Genomic DNA, 27,837 nt, shown 5'->3' with positions numbered 1-27,837 from the left:
AGACATAAGAAAAGAGAAGGCATGTGACAATCCCATTGCATAGCTCTCCTAGACACAAAGATGGAAGGGAGGGGACTAAGATGTTCTACCTCTTTTTCCCATTCTTCCTGATCACCTTTTTTCAACCCCCCACTTTGATGACTCTGAAAACACTCGCATGCAGAGTACACCACCCCATGGAAGCTCCCTTCATAGAGTGCCTCGAGCCATTTAGCAGGGACAGACAGAGCAAGAACATCTCAAGCACGATAGAGCACCATGCGTTCTGCACAGGTCTGACCCACCAGCCCTGCATATTGTTTGACTGTTGCCTCGTCGCTGGGCCCCTTTCGCCTCTTCTTGTATATGCTGTATGGCATTACGGTACGCTTGTGTAAGATTCGGACACGTCCCAGCTCTGTCAGGACGTCTTTGTCCCCTGTGAATATGACAGATAACAGTTTCACATAAGTGTCTCTTTTGGGTCACCCTGTTAACATAAAATTAGCAATATGAAGCTTTTTACAGAACTGGCCACAGAAGCACACAAGTCTCCCATTAAGCCATACGTCTGCACAGACAAGGTCAGATGTATGATATGCGTACATGAGCAACATCTGGGTCCCAGCTGGCGTACACAGATCACCTACGTTCAGACACAATGTGAGCCTAACGCCCATTCTTGTTGACAAAGTACTACATAAAAACAGTATCACACATATACATTGAAGCACTGCACAGCCTTGCAGCCATAAATTACTTTTTTTGCACAAGTAACCTTTAATGTTGAAAGTGCCAACTGACAAGCAGATAGTTTGCAAGGATCGCTTACCTTCCCTGGCGTTGCTGTTCAAGCGACTGTATTTACTACGCTCCAGCAAAGGAACACCATTTTCAATGGACATCCATGCATAGGTCTCTGGACACAACAAGTATGATGGTTTATACTGACCCTATGGGAAATACACAGGTAGCAGTTCAAACCAACTGATTGTAGTTTGGAATAAAAGATTGTAAACTTGCAAGAGCAGAACCCTCTACTTCTGTTCCAATATGTCTTAACATGTGTTAACAAGTAAACAATTGCCTGGAACTCAGGATTTAGTAATTGGTCAACCAAACCATGAGCCCCTTACAGTTCTATGGAGTGAAAAGCTAAATTACAATAACGAGACTAACAGTCATTCAGTAATTAGAGCTAAACCAATTTTTTTCTAAATTAACTTGGGACACATTGCAAATAGATAAGCTACAAAATCACTAGGGGCAAAAGTGTTAAAAACATCAAAAGTGTAACAAGGGATGTGTATTTTATGGTAAGGAAGTCTGGTTTTTGTCTCGTTCCTCTAACATTTATCAGTATAACAAGCGCAGATAACACACATATACGTCCGCTCTAAGTCCAGTTGTGCTTGGACAAGGAGAAAACGTTTGTTTAGTACCGGAAAACTCTAATCGGAATGCTGATAAGAGGAGGTTCTTCACCCCCTGCAAGTCAGGTCTTTCAGTTTCAAACGTGCTACAGATAAACTAGAGGACAATGTTACAGTGAAGATCAAAAGGATAGTCTGCTGGTCAGAATTAAAAATATTTACAAATTTATAAACATTGTCAAAGACTTGTGGACCAGGTTTTATATACAAGATAAGTAAGAAAGCAAATTCAACGCAGCCGGGTTAATTATTGGGTCCAAAAACACCCAAATTGACTTAGAGGACATTCTGATGACACCTAAGCGTTCGCAAGGCTATGAAAGGCTAGACTGACTCGTCCGCAGTAGCTGTGAACTTTTAAAAAATAACTCTCTTTTACTCCTTGAGTAGTTAATTATACATATGCCAACATGCCAAAAAGACAGAAATGTTATTCTTTAATAACAGCGAAATATTACTGCACTTAAAAGCTCTGTAGCATAGTGTGGCTATGGGGTACAGCATGTATGGTCACAAGAAGGGCCGCCATAAGCCCACCATTCCTGCCAAGAACTTTGTGTAAGGCATAGGTGGCAAGCTCACGGGCCAGGCTCTCGGCTCCTGTTGTGTCTGTATGCATTAGTTTTGTGTGTGTTAGCTGCCCCATTTAAATTTGTTGGCGCGTAATAAATAAAAGATAATAGTAATGTAAAAAAGTGGTCTTATCATAGCAACCACTGGGATGTATCTGCATCACTTCACTGGGGATATGACCATGCGTCTCACTTTCTACCTTAATCACTTTAGTCACTTTTGTGATGAGGTTAAGATCACATTATTACATAATAATCTTTTGTTATTACATAATACAAGGCATATGTGGCGACTACCAACAGTGTAGTACACAAAATCAACCTATTGCCAACAGTTTAATGTATGAAATTGTACTAATCATGGATTATTGCATACAGTGCCATCATATTGCGTATTATATTATGTATATTGAGAAGGAGTGACGTTATATTTCATATGGGAATGCCTCGGCTATTTTTTTTTATTTCTAATTAAGATATATGCCATGATTTAGAGGCAGGGATGTTAAAACGAATGTGGACCAGGAATTACGTGATCCGCAAAAGGATTCCAGTTTGATGGATGAACAACTTCTAAGACCCAAAATGCCGCTCTGTGCTAATTTTATAATTGGAGAACAGGCAGAATGGTGTTTTTTTCCCCGGCATTAGTGGAAGGCCTTTTTATGTACTGCCATATGCCCCAAATTTTGGCACACACAACATGCTCCAGCACGACATGAGAAGCAGGCGGCCGCCCCGTCCCCTCCCACCAAGCGCTCTGGAGACATTTCAAAAGAATGCCTGCGAGGGATTTGTAGAAGGGACTGAAAATATTATTTGCTCTGTCAAGTACTAGTGAGGAAAAGGTCACAAGGAGATCGGGTTATAACAAAGAGGACATTTAACACAGCAGAGGCTGGTACTGGGAAGGTTAAACATACACATCGCTCTTACGCTCACATCTGTATTCTGTTGCTGCACAATAACCCCTGTTGAGTTTTTATTAAAAGGGTATTAAGGCAGCTTTGCAGTTAAAGAGAACTTGCCGCTGCACAAACAAGCCTGCCCCTAAACTGTCATCGGCAGTGCATTAGGGACAGCAACACCTTAAGACGGAGGACAGCTGGAGGTCATGGGAGAAAAGTTATTAAAATAATATAAAAAAGTCCTAATTTGGAGGACCATACTACTTTTGGGATTCATGCCAAAATTAATTTAACATCTAAAAATGTAAAGGATTCTGAACGCTTTGGCTAGGAACATTCCAGGAGAGAGACTGGCTACTTAAGGACATGACAGCGGCAATTAATTGTAAGTCCCATCATGCTCAGCAGGCAATACCTAGCATAGTGGATAAAAAAATAAGAAAAATAAAATTATATATAGATATACACACACAACTATTTTATGTTATTACTGTAATGGCACTATAACAAAACCACACTAGCAGCGCAAGTCCCATGTTAGAACAGAACTGATTTGTAACAGTCTCATACAAAATCCTGCACTTCTGTAAAATGGGGAGTTTATACAGTTATGTATTAAAGCGTCGTGCCGGGAAAGCTCTGCATTTTTTACAAATACCTTTACTAAAAGTTACAACAAAAAAAAAAGGTTTCATACAACAGATGGAAAAAAGAATGTTGCTTGGAACCAAATGCAACTGAAAGTCAGCTCCGGCTCTGCATTCTGCCTCTGGGGCAGCTCAGCCTGAGTAATGGCAAATGGAATAGGAGGGGAGGGGTATGGAACGTCAGCCTCCGATTGGCCGCAGCCCAAGGCCCTGTAGGGCATTCAGCACAAACCCGGCACTTGCGCAGAATTCTTGGTATGCAGCTGTACCTCACCCTCTGTAAAAACAAAGTCTCCGCATTCTGCTGGAGTCTCGTTTAACAGAATAGCAGCAAGGCCTCCACGAGATGCAGTCTGATCAGCGTTATAGAGCGCCTCCCCGCACACTACGTTACTGCTGCACAACGCCGTATACAGAGCGCTGTATGTTCCAGCAAAAGGGGCAGTTTACGGGGGTATTAAAGTGTTCTGAGTATTTTAATAGGCATTCTTCAAAATCGAAAAAACAAAACAGGTAGAAACTAGAGCCGTAGCAACCCTCCTCCGCTGTGGTCCGACAACTGAAGCAGTCAATCAGTGGCAGGAAAGCGCTCCCAGTGAAATCAATAGGAGCCTTTTCCATGCATGTGCACAGGGATCTTAACAGACCCCCCCCCCCACACACAGCGGTCACCGAGCCAGCACCAGAGAAGACTTAAAGAAGAATTAAAGTGCATATTATAGCTGGGCTGTCCCTTTAAAGTTACAGAGCATGGTATCTGAGTTAAACTCATCTTACTTATTAAGGGAGCTGTAAAGATAATTAAAATTATATTGTAGGATGACAATGTGTGATTATTAGATGGATTAATATGAAGGCTATTTTATAGGTAGATGGATAGGGGGAGAAAGGTAATTGCAAGGAAGCTAACCTATGCTTACAGGATGTGTTACAGCATATAAATAAATCACTGAACCCTTATATATAGCAGAAAACAAAGGGGCCCCTGTTGTGTTAACAGGATTTAACAAACTACACAAGGGAACTTTATCTCAAAGGAGAAATCCCAGAGGTTTAGCTGTAATGCAAGGGAGTTTTACTTTATTGAGAGGGTGGTAGATAGATTGAACAGCCGCAGGAGCGGTAAAAGCTAATACAGTGAGGGAATTTAAACATAATTGGGACAGGCATAAAGCGATCCTGAATCTAAGGCAAGACCAACGACTGATGAAGATCTGAGTCTTTACATCAGGAAAAATGATCAGACGAGACCGACGAATCTGCTGTCAAATTCTATGTTTCTATGTTACAATCACTTCCGAGTCTTTCTGTAATAATGGAAGGGAAACGTATTGTGATAGCGGCCTCTACATTATACACATTAACTCAGTATGTCTGGGACTTTTGCCTTTATCCAATATTGTTGTAGGCAGAGGATGGTGGTGGGGTGATGGTGAGATACATATTATCAGGGCAAGGAGAGTAGAGACAGTTTCTCCTTAATGAATGACCAGCATGTCCTTTATGTAGTAAAAGACTGTAGTATGCTCTAGAAGAGGGGGGGGGGGTTGTTAATCTAAGGCATTAATCTTTTACCAACACCGGTCCTTCTAAAGGCTTCCTCCACTTGAGAGTCACTATTTAAAAGGTAATTTTCAAACACACAAATAAAGAGGGCTTTGATTATCACTGCTTTTGATGTTGAAGTACTAGATCAACAGTGCAATGATAGCTGGGAAGCACTTGTCTGCTTACATACATTAAAATGGGTAGCATTGCACTTTGCCCTGATCAAATATGTTGGTTGCTTAAATAGTCGTATGACGTATTTAGTGGTTCACTTACCCACACAAATAGAGGGACTGATTTGTACTTAAGCACATAGGGCACTATTGTGGTCCCACTTTTGGGGACAAAACACCCCTGACCCGTTGAGGCATGGACTCCACTAGGCCTCTGAAGGTGTGCTGGGGTATCTGGCACCAAAATGTTAGCAGCAGATCCTTTAAGTTCTGTAAGTCGCAAGGTGGGGCTTCCATGGATGCATCCTGGTGTCATGTGTTCTCTAGGTAAGTGACGCACACGTACCCGGCCATCAACGTGATATGAAAGAAAACGTGATTCATCAGACCAGCTTCTTCCATTGCTCCACGGTATAGTTCTTCTGCTCATGTGCCCATTGTAGATGCTTTCGACAGTGGACAGAAGTCGGCAAGCTACGCAGCCCCATATCAGAACCAGCATTAACTTTTCCAGCAATTTAAGCTACAGCGGCTCGTCTGTTGTATTTGACTACACGGCCATCCTCCGCCCCTCACGTGACTCAATAAGCCTTGGTCGCCCATGACCCTCTTGCCGGTTCACCGCTTTTCCTTCCGCGTCAACTTTGATGATGAAATGTTCACTTGCTGCCTAATATATCCCACCCACTGACAGGTGCCATGATAACAAGATTATCAGTGTCATTTCCTTCATCTGTCAGTTGGTCCTAATGTTACACACACACACGACCAAAAGTATCTTGACATCTCACAATCACACCTATAAGAGCTTGTTGGACATTCCATTTCAAAATCATGGGAATTAATATGAAGTTCCCACCTGCAGCTATAACAGCCTCTTCTCTTCTGGGAAGTCTTTCTACCATATTTTGGAGTTTGTCTGTGGGAATTTGTGCCTAGAAGAGCATTTGTGAGGACAGGCCTGGCTAGAAAACAGCATTCCAATTTGAACAGTTTTCATTGAGGTTAAGGCCAGGGCTTTGTGCAGGCTACTAGAGTTCCCCCACACCAAACTCATCAATGTCTTTATGTACCTTGCGCTGTACAGAGGTACAGTCATGCTGGAACAGGAAAGGACCTTTCCCAAACAATTTTGTAAGCATACGATTGTCTAAAATATCTTAACATTACCCTCCCCTGGAACTAAGGGGCCCTAGCCCGGAAAATAGCCCATATTATCCCTCCTCCACCAAACTTCACAGCTGAAACTATGCATTCTGACATGTAGCTTACTGGCATTTGTCAAACCCAGATTCATCCAGCAGACTTCCAAAAAGTAAAGTTTGATTCATCACTCCAAAGAACACATTTCCACTGCTGTACAGTCCACCAGTTATATGCTTTACACCACTCCAGTCAATGCCTGGCATTGTGCATAGCGATCTTCAGCTTCTGAGCAACTGCTTGTCCATAGAAACCCATCTCATGAAGCTCCCGACACACAGAGCTTGTGCTGATGTTGCCTCCAGAGGCACTTAGGAACTGCGTAGTGATGCTACAGAGGACAAGCATTTTTTTTACGTGCTTGGGCACTTGGGAGCCCTGCACTGGGAGTGTGCGTGGTCTACCACTTCATAGCCAAGCTGTTTCTACTCCTAGACCCTTTCACTGCACCATAGCACCTACAGTGGACTGGGGCATATCTAGCAGGGCAGAAATTTCACAAATGTGTGACAAAGGTCACTGAGCTCTTTAGTAAGACACTTTCTACCACCAATGCCTATGTGCTTGGGTTTTATACATCTGTTAGAAATGGGTGTATATACATTATACATACCAACACATAATCACATACCACCCTTGCATCATATGCAAAAAAATAAATAAAAAAAAAACAAAACCCTGACGTAGTGGAGAATAATTTGCACATGTGATTCTGCATGGCAGTGCCAAATGAAATAAGATGATCTCATTTAGAGCCATTTCACTCTTGAGTTGTCAGCTTTCAGTTCTGCTAGCACAGTGGATGGATTATTTTATGTTCTACCGTTGACCTGTACGTATTGTTTAAGTAACCAAATCACCCCAAGATACTCCTGTCTCCGAGTGTTAGATTGGATAAATGCACAAGTCCTTCATCTATACTCTATATAAACCTAGGCATTGTATCTTACAGGTTAACAAAAACAATTCTTATGTATTAGACACCAACCTTACATGTACACCATGGGATCAACCATCTTAACTTGGAAGTGAATGGAATGAATATTCCTCCCCATTAAGTTAACTCTCTCCTTGTATGTTGCTGTTTGTTGTTGATTGGTCTAGGCAGTAAGGGAGGATGAGGAGACAGGACAGGACTTTGGGACGGGAAACGGATTAGAAAATACCGTCTTCTGCCGCTCGGACATATATTTCTTAATCCCCGAGGTGGGCTTTTAAACTAAATATCTCCAAAAACAGCTTCACGGGTAAAAGCTAAAAGCTGTGAGATGCATGACGAAAGAACTTGTAGGGTGCGGATGACAGATTTCACACATTAACCTTAAATGGAAAGCATACCTTTGGTAGATGATTGTATACTACATGCCAAAATTCTTAAGAGTTATCTTTAGAGAAAAACCTTTGTATAGGAAGAGACATTGGGGTAGCTGGCACACATCAGAGGGTCCCACTACCTTCTAGGACCTAACAAATGCAGGGTGCCGCTATTATTTTAGTCCTGACAGGTCAAAGTGCAAATTTTTTATTCATTCATTCTTCAATTTACCTTATATCTCATCTTGGGGCAAGTATGGATATAGAAGCCCATGTAATAATAGCAGAGATCAGCAGCCTTTTTGTGAAGGTCTCGAGTGAACTCTATTTCTCTGTAGACAGAAATGAAAAAAATAAATAGAAACATGTAAACAGCCTGAAAGAGTTTCCACTTGGATTTATTTCTTCCATACGTAATCATCTTATTTTAAAAGCTCTCCCAGAGGTTTGTTCGCAGAGAAAGTGCATCAGCTTGTATTCTGGTCAAACCATTCTGTTCTACTTCCATTGACTAAAATGGGAGTTCTACTGAGCATGTGCAAGAAGCATATTGCAGTATGCCTCCTGCTTTCAGTAAAGGCAGCTGAGAAGCTCTTACGTATCGATACATATTAGTCACAAAGACAAAATATATTTAATTAATACTGGGGGGGGCAAAACAAAATCAGATTCAGATAAATAAATACTGCAGGTCTTTCAATTTGCTCTCTTGTCCCTTACCGTAAGGCAGAATAAACTCCAGGGGAAAGAAAGGAGTAATCAGGATCATAGTAGAGATACACAGAGGAGACACAGTGAGGGAGGATGTCGATTACTCCAACCGCAATGATCTTTCCATCCAGCCAGTACTGCTGATGGAAGGAGCCATAACCACAACTGGGTCCATCCGCGCAGGTTTCTGGCTGCACAAAAGACAAGGTTATTTTAAATATTGCTATGCATGTTCCAAGGAGAGTTTAGATAGATCTTAACATAATATGGTGGCAACATTTACACTACAAGCTGGATAACAATGTTATCCAACATCTTCATGGATGATAAATTAAAATAGGAGCTTCCAAGCAGGATGGCTGCAGAAAAGCCCTTCTGAAGCCACATCTGGCCTACAGCTCTCCAGATGAACAGCCCAGGATTAGAAGATTCCCTGGGCTAGGGCATCATTTAACATAAACCACACACCATAACTTCCCATACACTAGGGGCCAGGGGCTCTGCAGGCCACTTCATACCACGTTTCAGCCTCACTCCTAGGAATGCAAACCTTCTGTGCATTCTAAGCCAGACAGTGAGGTTAGGCGGTGATCATTTTATCGGTGTCTAAACACCACGAAGAGTGCAGTAAAAGTAAAATGCTTTAAGTAAAAGAGAACGCCTTGATCTCACACAATGAGTCACGTTGGCTCTGCTTGCCAGACCCCACTATTTTTCTTGGGACAGACTGAAGGACTGACTTCAAGATGGTACATGGCAAAAGTTTTAGAGCCTCTCTGCCCCGTCTTACTTTCCACATAAATTTGACCTTGCTGTTTCGACACTCTGTAGGGCAGCAGGAAAAAACTCACAGGGTAATAAACTAGTGGAGATCAGGGTGGGGAGGTTGGAGGGCGAGACAGGCAGGAGGCAAGGCTGAAGACATTCTACAGCTAGACACACAAGTGATTTACTACTGCCTTATTGTGAAACAGCATGGAGCACACAAAGCAGGCAAATGAAAGGCATGAGCACGTGGAGGGGATTAATGGAGAATTAGTCAGTTCCAACATATATTAATAGCTCTTTTGTTGTCAAAGCAGAGCGCATGGGTTTGCAATATGATGCAAAGTCCTTTAACACCAATCGCATAAGGTCAGTTTTAAAAGCCCTTTCTTTGACTAAGCTGGTGTCCTGTAATGCATTCACAAGGTTGCATGGGATAATATAACATACAACCCCCCCCACCCCACAAGGAAAGCACCTGGTGGCAAAAAACACACCTAAAGCCAACCAGAGCTTTTTTATGTTGATCGAAGCCCCGAGGTTTGTGGCTCCACTGTGAAAAAAGTGCTCGGTGCCAAACATGACGGGAAGGCCAAGGTGGACGCCAAAGGGATATGCAGCCCCTTATGTCCCTCCCTGGCCCTGCAAAGGGTACTTTAACGCCCTCATATGACCCGTTCTCTTCTGTGCAAGACATGTGTTTGGCCAATCATATCTCCTTGCATGTTATATACTCACCTCCAAACGCTGCAGGTGGGAATCTGTTCAGACAACCTGTGCGCATGCATGGAAACTGCTCCCAGTGATTTTAACACAGCCAATCAGTGGCAGGGATCGACAGACCATGGAGGATGAGTACAGCTGAGACCTATCCCCCCCCCCCCATTTATAAAAGACATATTTATATAAAAGTACTCACAGGGTAGCATTGGGGGTGTCACACTTGTACTTACTTTGGTCAAGTATGTTAGAAAGTCCATGAAGTGAACTGTACATCAAGTTAGTGTCACTATATTGTAAGGGAGACATTACAGTCTGGACGTGCTTTTTACTATTCATATTTTTCTGTTTTATAAAAAATAAAATGTATGATAGTAATTCCTGGCGAACCATTACTATGGAGTTATACAGAAGTGGATTTAATGCCAAAGGGGACTATTTACGTGGCTGTATTCATTGAAACTAGCGGACAATGGAGTAATCAGGACTATTCTGTCCGCAAACCACTTTTGATGTGTATTGTGCATTATTTACAAACCATTTCAGCGAACCAGATTACCAGCGGAACTGGATACAGTTCATCGCAAAACCTGCGTATGCTACATGCTTTAGTAGACAAACTGATATTAACTGCAGCCGCCGGGGTGGTGATAGGCATGATGTGGATTTATGACATAGTAAGATGTTGCTGGTGCAACACCATATTGCTTTGGGCGCATTAACCCCCAAAAGGACAATAAAAGTACACACTGCATTCTAAAAAGGCCGCGCTTGCCCCTGTGGTACACAAAGGGTTAAGGAGCAGCCCTTAGTAGTAAGTTGACATATGATGTATTCATAGCCAGGGGAGACTTGAACCTTATTTCCTTTACAAGCATCAAATCACTAATTATAAAACAATTTCATTTTTATCTGCATCCTGTTCGAATAAATAGTTTCCTTCCATTTGGAAACTGGTTAAGTCGGGTCCACCCTGAGACCACAGCATTCGTGATCTTCTAATACAGTAAAGCTGTCAGTCCCACTTAGCGATATTCTCTTGCTCATAGGTTTTTCTTAATTTTTGAGGTTGGTGGCTTCTAGGAGGAGGTGTATTCAAAAAGCAAAAGGCCTCATGAGTACAGCCTTGTCCATCTGTACTACCAACAGTGTAACCAGTACTGATCCCTCCACTGTGACCCTGCAATGGAATGTAAGTACGGTACGGAAGCCCTCTCTGCCGTCCCTTAGGTCTGTGTAAAGCTCTGCATAAATGGTTGTTGCTGTATAGATAATTGTTACAGCTGGTACACGCACCTCGCAGACCATTACTGCACTTAATCACCCATAAGGAAGACTCGGAGCTTTAGACCTAAAAAAGTTTGAAAAGGAATTCCAATGTCCAGGAGCCTAAACAGTTGCTGTCCTGCAGCCAGGCAGAAGTGGCAGTTCACTGGCAGGGGGGATTTAAGATATATTTATATACACCAAATATCTGAACCCCCTAAGAGAGCACAATACTTGCGATAAGAGGGGCTGGGATTACAAAACCAGGGATGCAAAAACCTGTTACTGTGCCATATGTGACATGTCATAGAACATGTGTCGGCATATTCTTGACATAACGCAGTATATTACTGGACATCAGGTCCTGCTATTAACAGTTCACAGCTGGGAGAAGAATGCATTGATGTCATTTACTGCAGCCGATAACCAGGATTATTATTATTATTCATTGTTTATATAGCGCCATCAAATTCTGTAGCGCTGTACAATGGATAGACAAGACATAACAAGTAGTATGTATTTAACATAACAATTTGATTTACAGAGACAACAGGTGAGGAGTGCCCTGTTCAAAGAGCTTACAATCTAGAGGATATATTTTGTTAAGAATGTAAGCTCATGGGAAGGGCTCTTCAGATCTAAATGTATATATAATGTTGATATTCAACCTTGAACCCTGCTCCCACCGTGATGGCATGGACAAGACCCACCCCCCCACAAAAAAAAAAAAATCAACCTGTCAACCTGGCCGCTACAACAAGCTCATCAAGCTGAGGTTCATTTTGTGGACAGATGCTAAGTGAAAAATATTTTGCTCTTTTTTACTAACTAAGTGTTTCCTATAGTAATGTTTGCAGGTTCATACTGTGAGGGACCATCAGCTAACGTAACATCACGTCACTCCTTACTTCTAGAGAGGGGCTTGTGCGACTCTCATAAAAAGTTCATGCGGTGTACTGTGTTGTATTACTTAAAATAAAAATGCCTGTAACAAATGTTTCCTTCGTGTTTCTCCACATTATAAAGCTGCTCATCACTTGATTGACCTACCATAAAACCACGAAATACCCCAGCAGGCTGCCCAGCCAGGTACTTGCATCAGAGTGGTGAAGAGTGGTCAGTAACCAATAGGTTGTCAATACAAATGTCTTGAATTATATTTCAAACTTTGCTTCTTTAATTGACCTGGGAGATTTTGTCTTGGTGGAGGTGTTGAAGATTAAAATGTTTGGGGTATAATAATTAAGGTGTTGGGGGTACTTATCATAGGGCGGCTAAAAATTCCCAGTCTGGCTCTGTCATATGGCTAGGAATAAGGAACACTTGGATTTGGGATTAAATCACAAAAGCAGAGATTATTGTTGTTCGTTTACCTAGGATAAACGTTCATAAATCACGTGAGCTTTGTACATGTGGGGGAGGGGTATTAAGAAAAACTGACCAAGCCTCAGAAAACTGTGGAAGAACAAAAAAAAAAAAGGGAGCATGTAAGGCATTGATGAGGTGAGAAAAAAACCTTCTCCTATAAAAAGACTAATGAGTTGTATTAGTTGTCAACAGTCTCAGTGCAAAGCAGGCCAAATACTGAGCCTCACACACTTGGATCTGTTCAAGATCCCCACCCTATGAAATTATCAGTGCAATTACCAAAATGCTTACTATTTACTAAACTCCACAGTGGTGCTTAACTCTTTATATGACAGCACAGTGTCTGTCTACAAAGTTTTGTCCACAAGCAACGGGAGATGCTCCTTTTGCTTTCTATGGCAGATTAGCCAAATGAGCAACTTTTTTCCCTACTATGAATGGTTAAAAGCAAATACTGCATTCCACGTTAAAAAATTCATACCAATGGTCAAGCATGGAGGTAGAAGTACCATACTTTGGGGATGATTTTCTGCATCAAAAGGTAACATCAGGAAATATTACTTTACTGAAAGGGTAGTTGAATAGCCTTCCAACAGACGTGGTAGATGTTAATACAGTGAAGGAGTTTAAGCAAACATGGGATAGGCATAAGGCTAAGCTAGATATAAGATAAGACCAGGAACGAAGGCAACTATTCAGAGGGGTGGCAGACTAGATGGGCCGAACGGCTCTGCCATTGCTATGTTTCTAATTCTGGGGCACACTGCTTATTATTTAACAAATAGATTAATCCTCATGTTATGGAAACGAGAAAATATTTTAACCATTTTTTTAGGCAATAAAATATATCTAGACTTTTTAAATATTTGATTTGTTTAAAAAAACAGGTAAAATGTAGCGTAATCTAAATGTTCCCTATTCCCGCAGTGACACCCATCACGCACTCTTACCTCCAGCGGTGAATCACAGAGAAATCTGGAGAACTGCAGCCACAGCCAACAGGAGTCCATCGCAGTCATAATAAGCATGGGGGGAGAAAAAAAGTAAGCGTTAACACTTTTTCAGACTCGATGAAACAAACATCCTTGAGCCTAGTTTAAATGTTTTACAATGTCTCCATAGGTTAGTGTTTCTCTTGGAAGCTGCATTTTAACCACGTTTTTTTTCCCATGAAGAACAATTTACATCAGCTCTAATAATGTCAGCATCACAATAGCCAAGAAACATTTTGCTTCCTCTTGGGTGTGCACATTAAGTAAATAGGACTTTTACGGGGATTGCCAATAAGAAGCTCTGAACTGCTTTGGAGCTACAACTCCCATAATCCTCATCCTACCATTTGAGGATGGTGAGAGTTTATGTTTCAAAGCAGCTTTAGAGGCTAGATATGCCAGAGACCGGGCCGTGAAAGCGCGTGCATATCTAATATCTAGCAGCCAATATATTACCTTCAAAGAAATTAAATACAGGCTTCCAAAACACAAGGACATTATTTAATGAAAGTGGAGACATCTTAGCACACTGGTACTCAAACGGTTAACGGTAACTAGGCTCTATTTTGACATAGACATCTCCGCTTGTAACGGAATAACCATTTATTCCATTACCTCTGCACTGTGTACAAAGCAAATGCTTAAATCGTCACCCTGTCCCATAGTGCATGCCCTAGATTCACTAATATCAACCGGAAAAAGACCAAACAGCTGGGCAGCCACCACCAGGCTCAAAGACAGCCATAATAACGGGGATGAACAGTCACATTCATTCGCACGTTGTAAAATAGTCATATGAATAGCTATTGCCAAAAATGCTAGCCTCTCATTGTTCTTCTTTCATCACATGCGTCGAAACGCACGGAAACGTACAGTATTCTGTATCTGGTTTGGAAGATACTTTCAAGTAGCCTTTTGTCTTTGTAGAACTGTATCCAATAAGTAATTAGTGCTGTCATGTTTTTTTGCAAGTGGTGACTGCCGAGTCTGGTCTCTCTGGCTGATTAGAGCCAGGAATGTGGCTTCAAATAGTGTTTTTCTTTCCAAGCGAGTAAAACGTATCAGTCATGTTCTGATAGAAGGAGTTTGCGAGTACAGCCTTTATATGGCATGCGCAGGTCTGGGTCCAAGTGTCACATCCCTTCTCGGCTCTGCTTTGCGTCTTTCTCTGTGTTTATTCCGGGACAGTTCAGATGTAAATTTTCCCACTAGAAGCGCTGGGCAAGTTTGGTATTCTGTAAATTAAAGCTACGGAACGTTCTGATACAAGAACGGGACAATCTGTTTTCACAGGGACGTTGTACTTGACAAACGGAAGGGTATGCTCAAGACTTAAAACGAAGGGGTAAATAATTTAGGGTTTGTAGAAAAATTTTTGTAGAAACATTTTTCAACTAAATTTAGCCTTTAAAAAAAGGTGGCGTCACAGATTTTATGCCCCTCTGAAAGCAGAAGCTTACACTCCTTTCCAAACTCTTGTGCAGATTAAGCAATGATGAATCAATACTATTAAAGTGCTTATTATTATTATTATTATTTTGCTATTTAGTAATAAAATATTTATATTTTGTTTCTATTAAAGTGCTTATTGTTATACATACATCTTTTATTACTAAATAGCAAAATAATATTTTTATTCTCTTTCCGATATTGCTTCTTCGCCATCCCATACTATGCTGAACATCCATTCCCAACTTTAATTAATTGAACTTCTTGCCACCTATTTTTAGATCTGGCCAATAGTTAGAGGCGCTCTATCCAGAGAGAAAAATAATTAAATGTATGTGGAAAATGCAATAAGATCCATATTATAAAAATAAAGTATTGGGTCGGTTAAAACTGGCTGGTAAATTTCTAAAACACATACATATTATGATTTTAGTTTTTCCTATTGTCTACGGCTTAGCGTATGTTTTTGAGAGGGTAGATAAGAGGCCTTGTATGTCTATATGAGTCATGCATGCCCCCCAACAGATCAATATCACCACCATCACTACTGGCTCTTAAGCTCTTGTCCAAGCAGAGTGTCTAGAATTTGGTGATTTAAAATAGACAGCCCCCAGGGTTCAATAGCCTTTAAATACAGAAGAAGCACGAGCAGACCGCACCAGGAAGCATGGGGACGAACGTGGCTGAAGACACTGTCCACGGAATAAACACATTTAACATGTTATTGCATCACTACTGCTGTACATCACTATCACGTATATATAAAATGTTTTCATTTTTACATAGCGCCAGCCATGACATTTAAAACACACAAGACCCCTGTTACACACAACCGATAGTAGCGAAAAAGGGACTTAAATAGATTTGTTTGACTTTCACTCCTCAGGAATAAAGGTTGATCTTCTTGTAAAGGCAAATACTACAATCAAATTCATATGACTTCATGTGCCTCTAAAGATGGTAGATGACTCTTTAAATAATCACTTAACCGCAGCGTTAAGAGATTTGTGACAATGTACAGTTATAACGCACTTTCACTATTTCACAAAATAATCCAAAAGCCCTGCCCCTGGGTGCTTGCGGATCAGAGAATTCCTGCCCAACAGACTAAGATCTAAATGTAAGCGATACAGAAAAGAAAACTCAGAAGCAGTTCGGAGAAAACATATTGTATTTCCACGCACAGACATATCTATGTAATTTATAAAGTGGCAACATACTTCACAGCACATTATCACGAGATTGACTGATAAAGCTACATCTGGAGTAGGAGGAAACAAATGGGAAAAGTTATTAAAAACATTCTTTAACGGCTCCCTCTCCACCTTAGTATCAAATATCCTGCACGTCGCCGGTTTCATCGTGGACTCCGTCTATGGCTCTGATTTACTGTGATGTCATCACGTTAGAGCGAACGGTATGGCGATATCACGGCAATCCTAAAAATGCTGCACTTTGAATGCCTTGTAATGAGTTTATGTAGTTTATGTCTTGATCAACATAGCATCCAGAAGCATAAATAACGATCATGAATCCGCTAAACGGTAGTATGACAATGTGATCAATTGAAACAGACAGTTTAACTTATCTGCAAGGAAAATGTGAACATGTGATTTAGGAAATTCACTATAGGACATAATAAAAATTATCTTTTTTTCCGCCTTTTATTTATATAGCGCCAACAATTTACGCAGCGCTTAACACAATACATACATTCAAGGGGTCTGGGATCACAAGACGAGACTTGACAGACTAAGACAAACCGATAGATTAGGTGGAGAGAGCCCTGACTTCTCCCATTAGAGAAGCATTACACTGCTCTGTCTGCAGAGCCGTTTTCACATCAGCAGGAAATCATTTCCAAAGCAACACTTGTAAACATGCAGTTTTTTTTACAAACTACAATTCCTATAATCCTCTAAGCCTATGCAAACTGTAGTTCATCGATGCAGCTAGACCGTTTTGGCTGTCTCAGAGTAGAATGTCTTACACATTACATGGAAATAACTTTTATGCTCTGAACTGTTTAGTAATTTCTGGCTAACACACCATTTATCTTTTAGTACATAAAAGACCCGGGTCCTTTTACTGCCAGGAAAACCATGTAAGTCATAGGTAGTCAAACAGTTAAACGTACTATATACACCGACTGTTACGTTAAACCACCTGCCCTGTAGGTGAACTTCATACACACGGCTGGCGTGTCTCCAATAATATATGGGGATGTCACACGAGCCTTCTTTTGCCAGACAAGCCTCCCATTTCAAGCAAGATGACCAACAATAGACCGGCAGGGCTCGGACAAGCGAACTAGATCTTCAAAGCCTGGTACAGATTGGCCTCCTGCTGGAGTTGGCACGGCTGAATTGTGTTTGCTCACTTGGTGCTGGTTTACAGTTCCAGGAACACTCTTCTTTATTCACGCTGGCGTCCCAAGCAGGAGGGCTTGGCCGGGTCTCCTTCAGTCTGGGAGAATGAAACGCTGGCACGTCCCCCGGCCCAGATGCTACAGGTACAGCAGCGGCTGGGTGCAGGTCATCAGCTGGGCAACACAAACCTAGGTGGGCTGCGTGTTTAGAGATCATCCAGCACGCTGCAAGATGTTCTTAACACACAGGGCTCTTTATTCTCCGGCCGACCCATAAACACTGGTTCTAGCAGAACGAAAAAAAACATCCTACTATGATCACTGCCAAGGGAGCTTTCAGGCCAAAGGAAAGCCAACAAAAACAACACAGAGTACCACCTGCACCCCTCAAACCATGTCTTACAAGCCGTTTTTAAGTGAACATATCCTTCAGATATTCGCCGAAATGGGGCTTAACAAAAACACATACCCTAAATGTCTTGTCTCAATAAAACTTGGAATTAATAATATAAGAAAGTGGTTATTTGACACGTAGTTGAAGGATGAAGAAGTATGATAGCATATAATTACTTGTTGATAGCACCATCATATTCTGCAGAGCTGTACAATGGGATAAGACATAAATAGTGCATTACAGAACACTATTGCTCAAACGAGCTTAAATTATATATATATATATATATATATATATATATATATAAATTTATCACTCCCATCACTCCTGTGTTCCAATAGTACATTGTGTTTGCTAATCCAAGTTGAAGTTTAAAAGGCCAACGGATCATTAGAAAGCCTTTTTGCAATTTTTGCAATTATGTTACACAGCAAGAAATTGTCATTGTTTTTCATGAAAACCGCTTAGTGACACCAAACCTTTAAACGGTAGTGTATATATATATATATCAATATAAGACACACTAGCTTGTAAAATGAGGAAAATCCCTACAAACACGTCATTCACATAGCCTAGTAAAAGCATTCCTCCATTCCAATTTATTATTTTTTCCCTTTCAAAAAAGAAAAAAAAAACACACAAAAAAAAAAAGAAAATCTACTTTTATGCCAGTTTTTTTCATAGAAAGGAAAAGTTCCATTTACGAGATTTCCTTTGTCTGCCAAAAAAATATTTTCTGTGCATTTTTCCCTTTTTGTTTGGTTTCTAGCAAAAATGCATCATAATGGAAACTCTTATTCACGTGAAAAGTAACGATGCACGGCGATCGTGGAAAGGTGATCATTCCTAGACCCGCATCTACTATGGTGCGGCACTGACAGCTCACAGCTGGCACAATGGGCTGTTATTTGAGCAGTTAGTCTCTGTAAGTGGCTGTGAAATCTGGTGATTATGCCTCGGAAATCGCATGCAACTGGATACTCTTGTTAACCCCTACGTGTGCAGAAAGGGGGGCTGCTCCCAGTTATCCCCACTTGCCCGCTAATCCCTCTCCAACCAAGATAATCCTCATAGCATTAAAGGCGCACACCGTGCAAAGTTAATGGGGTCCCATCTCTATGCTCATGTTGAACCTATTAAAACTAAAAAGTTACCATAACACTATTGTTTTGTCTGCCGTGGACAAAGTTCACCGGAATAAACCGCACTTCTGAGCCTAGGTATTTTCGTGCACATATGATACGCTTTATCTAGAAGACAGAACTTGAATGGAATTAAAAGCAGAAGCTTGTAAACACGTCGGGCAAAAGAGATCCTGCTTGCTTTGCTAATTAAAAGTCTGCTTAAGTAACCGAATACAATCAAAAAACTTGGCCCGCTGGCACTAAAAAGGGCTAGTCGTGGATGTGCCATCAACTGCTTTATGGAAAAGGCTGGAATGCTGTAATATATTGGAAACTAGAACGAAGATACTAGTAGCAGCCACTTATTTTTTGGCAGACGTCACAAAACAGCTTTTGTGGCTTCAGAGATACATCTGAATTTAGAAATATTTCAACACAAATGACTTGACTTTTTTATTTTTAATGAACGTAGGTGCGCTGTATGACCCATTGTTATTTAGGGGTGTGAATACATTAAAATGATTCAGTGTTGACACTATTTGAAACCTACGAACGTTCCTGTCCATGTGTTTTGTGTTCTTCACAACATTATTAATTATTATTTACGCAGCGCTTGGAACATGGAATATTACCCACCTTACCCCAGAATACTGGGGCCCTGGACCTTCATTTGCTTTTCCAATACCTTTATTTTTGATAGGATGTGACCATCAGGAAGAGAGCCTTTTGCATCACATATTGGAATCATCACTGAGACTTGGAAATGTATTCAAATGAGATATGCCAACTTACCAAAGTAAAAGTAAAAAAAACAATAAAAAGATTCTTTCTTGCTAATTATCGCAGGTTATGCTAGTTCTCAACCAACACGCTCAAAGCCAAACAGTAGGGAACTCACTAAAGTGTTATATTGTTACGACAAAATAACAAGCCAAAAGCATTTCCTTTGGGTCCCAATGGACACTGGGAAGAAAAAAAAAAGTGTGCAGTTTCCTCACTGCTAACGGACCACCATGTTCATTTTAACCAGCGTGCTTTAAAAAGGTCCAGTTTCCTATATATAACAGCCAACACAAAAATTCTGACCCACACGTTATAGCAGCCCAAAAAAAAATTGGAAGGACACTCATATTACATTGTTTTTTGTTAAATCCAACGATATTGCAACGTCGGGACTAAGGCTGGGGGCCCAGCTGACCGGTTGTAAAAGAAAAAGGAAAAAAAAAAAAAGCCTTTTTTTTTTTTTTTAAAGCAAAACACATTAAGAGATTCAAGAATCCTCATTACGGAGAAAAGTCGCCGTCCATCAGCAGAGTTCTCCGGATAGCAAACTGTTTCAGAGATAACTGTGCAGCTAATCAGGGAGCCACAAACTATTTTCACGTAATGCACACAGTAACTCTTCTAAAAGCACCGCAGATAGAGATACTTCCACATGATGTCCCTTTACATGCCTTATGGTAGACGTAGAATAATTATATACACAGTATATATACGATAGATCTCAGTAGCCATTAATTGGACATCATTACCTATGTTTATTCATAGAAGGAGACGGATATATTGTACGCTTACATCTGGCTACATTCTCCCATGAAGAGAAAAGGAGTGCAGTAATCGCAGAGCAATTACCCGCTGTAGATGTTATCTCCTTGCTTTTTCCCCAGATAGCAATTATAGGCACATGGCTCATGGCATCATGCCCGTTCAGCGGAAGAACACGTTTATAACACATTTGGGGGGGTTCCTGGTCTAAAAAAATAAATAAAAAAACTAAATGTGTGCGACAATGAAAGCCCAGAGAATGTGATGATTATAGAAATGTAAGGCACTTGCATACAGTACACACACACACACGTGTAAAGTCCTTCCGTAGAACAAAGATGGGATTTTGCAGAGAGGCTGAAAACCCAAGAAGTGTTTTCCATCTTACAAAACACACACACACACACACACACACACACACACACACACACACACACACACACACACACACACACACACACACACACACACGCTTTTTCTTCCTATAAAGCATTGTGCCACTTGGCAGTGCATACTGGAACTGCAATAAAGTCAAAAAGAACTCACAAACACCTACTCTGTCGTTTTTACTGTTTGAAAAGTTAATAAACTTGTTACCTTATGAAACAATCTGACTAGTGAGCTCTGCCCGGAATGGAAAACATCTACCTTCAGAGTGCTGCCCTGTTAGAATGCCCTGACGGCCTTATAAAAGAGGTTCAGTTAGGCCTGTTCATTTAAAAAGTGAAATCAGCACTCATTATTTAAACGGCATATTAAGAGCAGAAATGCCCTGTGATATTATTTGAAACCGAGCACAATCATATATAAGCACTCCAAAAAATGCAGGGTACTTATTTCACTATGTAAAAAGACAAACGGTATATAATTAATTACACACACACACACACATATATATATATATATACACACACACACACACACACACACACACACATTATATATATATATATATATATATATATATACAAACACACACACACACACACACACACATATAAACTGGTATATATCTTACACACACACACACACGTATAGTATTGGTTAGGCTACAAAAAGGATCTAGGGCCTGGACAAGACATTAATTCCGTGATCTAATGTTAGTAAGTATTTATTCTTCATTCTTTTCTCAAGAACTTTGGGAAGCTTTTTATGGTTCTCAGTTTATTGGAGTCTTCCTTTGGTATTTACATGGCTACAGTCTACGATTGGGGGGGGGATCTGAATTTGTTTCTTGGTACACTCTTGGCATTCTGCAGTTTTGTTTTTTTTGTGTTGTTACTCTTGTAGTATTATCAACGAGTTGTATTCAGTAGATGTGGAAAAGTATATTTAAGTCAACTACAAAATTCTAAACAGAAAACACAGTTAACTAACATGTATATTATATATATAAAAAAGCAGTATGCAATTCAAGCTTCCTCGAGGTGTTAATAACTGAAATACGCTTTAAAAGAAGGGTTTAAACCAAAAGAAGAGGAAATAACGGATTATGCAAATGCTGGGTCCACTCCAAGCATTGTAATTCTGAAATCCTCTATACACTGAAGCCTGAATAAAACAAATTGGCTCAGAAGAAAGAGAACACTGGGCCTTTCTGCGTGCCCAAGGAACATGTTTTAGAATGCCTCGCAAGCCTTCGGTTAAATGCAATTCAGGAGGAGCCGGTGCCAAGTCCAGCCCTGCTGAGCGCTGGATCGACAGAACAAAAACAGTGGGTGACAATCTTTCAGGCTAATTGGGAAAGAGTTAACGTTAAGGTTTATAGGGGCAGGGAGGGATGGAAAAAGGCATTCCATCACTTATGGCTTATTTCCTTGCACATGCTGTTACTGCACAATGTCAAAGCTGCGATTGTCCCTTAGAGCCGGAATGCAATGAGCCCGGTGTGCGAGTGCCTCCTGCATTTCCGCTTCGCTGGCGGGTGGCTGCGGTTTAGAAAGCATGCAGAGTGTATCTCCCACCTTCCTCCCTTAGCCCTTATCCTAGGTCTGGGTGATGGTAGGGGGGCTCATCGAGCTAATGTAGTGCAGGAGAACAGAGGGCTGCTTGTTCACCTTCTCCGTGCAATAAATCAAAGCAGAGGAACCGTTCTCTGCTTACCGCTCTCTCCCATTCATAGCCCTAAATAGGATGCGTAAGCAAGGAAGAGAAGATTTAAGTGTGCCCGGGGAAGGCTTGAGCAAAACACCTCGATATTGTCCTGTTTGCGCCTGACTTGCAAAAAGTTTGTGTGCTATAGATTTATCGCTGAAGAGAATGGCATTTAAGGCTTCTTGAGCTGTTGGGACAAACTATGACCCTCGGTGAGAAGTCCGACACGTTTTGTAGGAAAAGATGAACCTGCAATGTAAGCTTGCGAGCGGGGCTCTCTTCACCTAATAGCAATAGTTTTTCTTAGCCTGAGCGTTTTCTTTGTCATAGCCTTTGAAGGTATGTACTTTCAGCAGTGGTGCGTCAATTTCTGGCACTATATAAATAAAAGGACGACAATGCTAATAATATTATTATTATTATTAATAAGCCTTTTGTGTATCAAGCTGGTTGCCAAAACCGCACTCTACCATTAACCAAAAGACACAGTAACTTTTTGCGCTATATTTTGCAGACCGCGTTGTCCTCCCTTGCCCGGTCTTTCCTATGCCCTTGTTCCTAGTGTCCCACCTTTCATTACAACCTCCTCCATTCTACTCCAGAACATTGCCATCTCCCTCCTCCTACAATGCTAATCAGAATTCTTTCTTTCAAAGCCCGAGTAACCACATCCTGCTTCCTCCTAAATTTAAACTGAATGTTCATGATGTCAGGTTAGGTTAACCTCACCCACCCTTGGGAACAAGCAACCTATGGCACGCCTGCTACTACAGGCTACAACACCAAGTATCATGGTGGCCATGGATCATAGAGGCAGGACTGTCAGAGGGTAGATCCCAATACCTCACAATGCTAAAAAGACCTCACCAGATCAATGTTTCCAAGGGAACGGCTCCTCTTTCGTGGCTATGTATGAAACTAAGCACTTAAAACCATTTTATTTACACAAGAACATTTAAGACACATTTACCTTGCCGTTATTCTGAGTTTTACTGCTGTGGAGCTAGATTATAAAGAAAATCACCATGTGGGCAACAGTTTCAATCTAAACATTTTAGCAAAAGAATTCTCAATTTTACGCTGTGGCCATAGTTGTGACGTGATTGTATTTCAAACAGGTTATGTCAATTTCCTTCCCTTTAAGATAACGTGTTTAAGCCTGTGCCAGGAGTGGGTGTAGAACAAAGAGAGAGAGAGAGAGAGAGAAGGAGCAAAGGGGAGAAAGAGAAAGGAAATAAAGGAGAGAAAGAGAAGGCTGCTGAAAAGCATCTAATTAGGGCTGCTCCCAGATGCCCTCAAAGAAACAGTACAGCAATTGATATAGTAGGTGCCCAAGCTAAGATAGGTTCAAATAATAAGATTTCCCTTTTATTTCCAATAAATAAGGTGTGTGTGTATGTGTATATGTATGTATGTGTGTGTATATGTATGTATGTGTGTATGTATGTATGTGTATATGTGTGTATGTATGTAAAAGTTAATGTACAACCATCCCCTCTGTGCGTTCTCAGAAGATTGAGAACAGATCCTAATCGTTTGTGTAAAATCACCTAAAACAAATAGGGTTACTATATATTTCTACCATCCACCCCTCTGACAAAAAGCGAAACGCATTAGATTGAAAAAAAAGCTAAATATGTAAAAAAAAAAAAAAATACTTCTCAAGGTAATAAACTAAACAGGACAAAATTGAAGTACATTTTATTGGCCGGGGGGGGGTTATAAATAAAAGAAACTGAATTAAAAAGCGGCTGCCATACCAGCTTAATGCAAATATTACACTAATCTGCAGATAGTGACAGAGTCCACCCGAAATTATCGGAGGGGGTGCTGAGTCACCCATGCAAATATAATAAAGGAAATCAGCATCTATGTAACCTTGTATTCATAATGCTGTTTGCTGCCAGGCTCATGCTATAAAGTAACGTGGGGCGTGACAGATAAGGCGTCTAAAAAACTTTTCTCCCCCCAGGTGTCTTGAACAGTAGAGCATTTAGGGACAAGGTTTTGAGAGTTAGAACACTTCTGAGGGTAAGAGAGGAACATTACGCAAACCACAAACACTTACGCGGTTTAACCATTTTTCACCAGCGCAGGGCTACGTTCGGCAAATGTACAGTGTGCCTGAGGTAAACAAATGGTTAAACGGTGCACATTATGAACGCGATTTGTTACAAAGCCAAGATATTTCACCTCTCTGCATCAACCCCTCCGGATGCAAGGCCCTGAAGGAGAAGCATTGCCTCTGTTTACTATGGCAAAAAGTGAAGTCACGGCGTATTGTCCATTGTCTGCAATTACAAAAGCAGATTCAGGACTATGGACAATACCCCGTTATCTGCGTAAAATATTGTGTAAGTTGAGAAATATCAGGCTCTCAGGATGAAGATAAAGGTTCGTCATCTAAACTGTGATATCTTATGCATTAAAAAAAAAAAAATCACATTCAAAAGGTATTTCTAACTTCCTGATCATACGAGCCGATGCACAAGGTCTTTTGTAAAGAGATTTATGCGTGTTCTCCGACTCCCAGCTGGTGACTCATAGACAAGACAACCATCAATTCTACGTATGGAATTTTGAACTGTTTTATTTAATAAATTAAATTTAATAAATTGTCAATAGTATCGTGGTGTAAAATATATTGAGATCTACAAAAGCGTGATCACAAAATCCAAAACGTATGTTATGGATGAGTTAATGTCTCTTTTACAGTTCTATACTTGCTGGAAATAACAGCATTTTAAAGGGAAGTGGAGCAGCTTTTCTTCAAATCCCCATTCATAAGATGCGCTTAGCTCAGGAGTAAATCATAAGAAAGCAACACACAACTACAGACAAGAAGGAAGCATACCTCTTCAGGGCCACATTCATTAGGGGGATCCTTGTGCACGCTCATCTGATACTTGGCAAACAGAGCTGCAGAGAGATCGAAGGATGACACGAACTCATGGTCCTCCATGGAGACGGGGACTAGCTTGACCTTCAGGGGCAAGGGAAAGTCAAGTAGACAGAGTAAGCCATAGCACTCAAACAGTATCTGAACAGGAGAGGTCTTCAGGAGTGTGAGATACTGCAGAAAAAGGGCGATGATGTGGCTTTTGAAAAACCCATCATAGATAACATGCATGGCATTCAACACACAACTTCAGCTTTCACTCGACAACATCTTCCAGGAGTGTACTACCCAACACAAACCACGCAAAACAGAGATAAAAAGCAGCAGGAAGGAAGAAACTCAACACTTGAAGCCACATGACACACAATAAACACAAATAATTGTTTAGGATATAGATATATATGTTGTAACCTAAAGGTGACCATTTACAAATATGAATATACTCAATCCAATACATTTGTCAAGCTACATAATTAAAATGGGCACAAGGCTCAGTGCCAGCTGTAATGGCTGGTCCTCTAAAATAATTCTTGCAGGGAGCAGAAAGGAAGAGGCCACTTGACTGGTTTAGCCAAGGCAAAGCCGAGGAGGAGTCCAGCTGTAGTGTAGCAGGTAGGTGTTCTGGTGCCTACAAGCAATGCTTACATCCCAGAAGAAACAGCATCAAATGTGAACTAAGAGTGAAGGTGTCATTATATGAAGCGATTGAAACAAGCCCCAATTCACGACGCAAGGTAACTACAGAAGCATAGATGATGCAAAAGTGCACACATTTAAAAACACATGTTGACCAGTTACAAGAGCCAGTGTCCAACAGATCCAAGAGTAAATCATAAGATCTAACAAAAAGGAAAGAGCTTCACGACAACACCATACAACCAATATTTAATTTTCAGTAAGGAGCTCCGACCACAGGTTCCTGGCCTGTTTAAAAATGCTTCAAGTTGAATATCCTGTTATGATCTAGGTAACCCAGTAGCTAGAAGTCCATGCCAAGCCACCTGTGTGGCCACATAGAGGTTATTCATTCTACTGTACACTACTGTGTCAATCAAGATATGCAGCGTTATTCACTTAGATGGTGTTTAGCTTTTTAAGGCTCTCTGACTGGTCACAAGTTGGTAAACTGAGAATATATAGCCCAGTTATATATATATATATATATATATATATAAACCTATACACTCCTTTAGGAGTACGGAGCAGGCAACTCATGTTTAGAGAGATTCTTGAGTAGCAGTGATCGTAATTATCTAAATATGTAATAAAAGAAATTAACACATACATTTTGATTTGCCCTGCTAACATGTGCTGGTTCTACTAGGTACAGATTGGCTCTCAAAGGCCAGAAAACACAAGACGATTTATTCTCCCTGTAGAGCTCAAGGCTATGCAAAAATCCACGCTATAGCATGATCACAAAACAACCTTATGTCTTGGGGAAAAAACAAGGTATATTACAATCCTAACACCAAGGTCTTGTATAAGTGCTGGCAGCGCTATGTAAAAATGAAATCGCTTCTAAAAAGAAGTTTACACATTAAGTAATCCTGTTTAAGTGCTACATATAAAAACAATAGACATTCATGTTAAAATATTAAAATCACGTTCTCAAACCAAATTCTGAATATAACCGGCAGAGCAGATTTTCATATATACTACAGTGACACAGGGATGAAAAACGCCAAGCTATAGGTGTAGAAAATACTGTAAAACTACGACTAGATATCCTCACATCAACCCTCATGTGTCGGCTGCAGAGGACACAAATGATTGAATCAATCAATTTGGTTTAATAACCATTGACTGTTGCTGAAGACTCCACTTGGAAAGAAAAAAAACTATACATTGGGCTAGAAAAACCACTGGCAAATACATAGGTCAAAGGATACCTATAGCTATGGTTGCAGCTACTGGGTAAAGCCCATTGAGGCCTAAATCCCAATTTGGAAGGTCCCGTCTGACCTGGCTTATGGACGGCTTATCAGGCGGATCCTGGTGAATGGTCATCTGATAGCGTTTATACACTTGGTAGGACTCCTGAAAACTTGCTTTGAACTGGGAGCTGGGAGGAGAAGACCTCACAAGTCTCACCTTCAGGGGAAGTGAAAGACACTGTTACAGCGGCATGCGCTCGTTCAATAAAAATCAATATTTGCAAGAAGATTCAGGAAGAAAACAAATGTTCAATAATTATTGCATGACTAAAAGTAACTATACTAACTAAAAAAAACTAAACATATATGACTCCAAGTCATACAGATACATTATGGGTTACGTTAATGAACAAGTGGCCTTATAGGAAAGTAACCTTATTAATTATTGTTCATATTTCCCTTTTATCGCCATATATTACAGGTCCTTT

At 40.7% G+C, this 27,837-nt stretch overlaps 1 protein-coding gene across 1 annotated transcript in view; it reads right to left on the bottom strand.

Annotated features, from left to right (window-relative positions):
• Positions 1-239: 239 nt before the first annotated feature.
• LOC149298981 (arginyl-tRNA--protein transferase 1-like) overlaps positions 240-27,837 on the bottom strand; it is a 37,196-nt gene continuing 9,598 nt past the window's right edge. The window contains exons 7-12 of the mRNA XM_089486886.1: positions 25,428-25,556; positions 13,558-13,590; positions 8,498-8,679; positions 8,010-8,109; positions 812-932; positions 240-418 (exon numbers count right to left, since the gene is read on the bottom strand). Of these exons, the coding sequence (XP_089343012.1) occupies positions 240-418; positions 812-932; positions 8,010-8,109; positions 8,498-8,679; positions 13,558-13,590; positions 25,428-25,556 (744 nt within the window). The remainder of the gene's footprint in view (positions 419-811; positions 933-8,009; positions 8,110-8,497; positions 8,680-13,557; positions 13,591-25,427; positions 25,557-27,837) is intronic.

This window comes from Sceloporus occidentalis, unplaced genomic scaffold (assembly GCF_023333645.1).
Source record: "Sceloporus occidentalis isolate IW3139 unplaced genomic scaffold, rSceOcc1.0.p SCAF_30, whole genome shotgun sequence".
NCBI lineage: Eukaryota > Metazoa > Chordata > Lepidosauria > Squamata > Phrynosomatidae > Sceloporus > Sceloporus occidentalis.
Note: the sequence above shows the minus strand (reverse complement) of the source record. Positions and strands in the feature narration are given on the sequence as shown.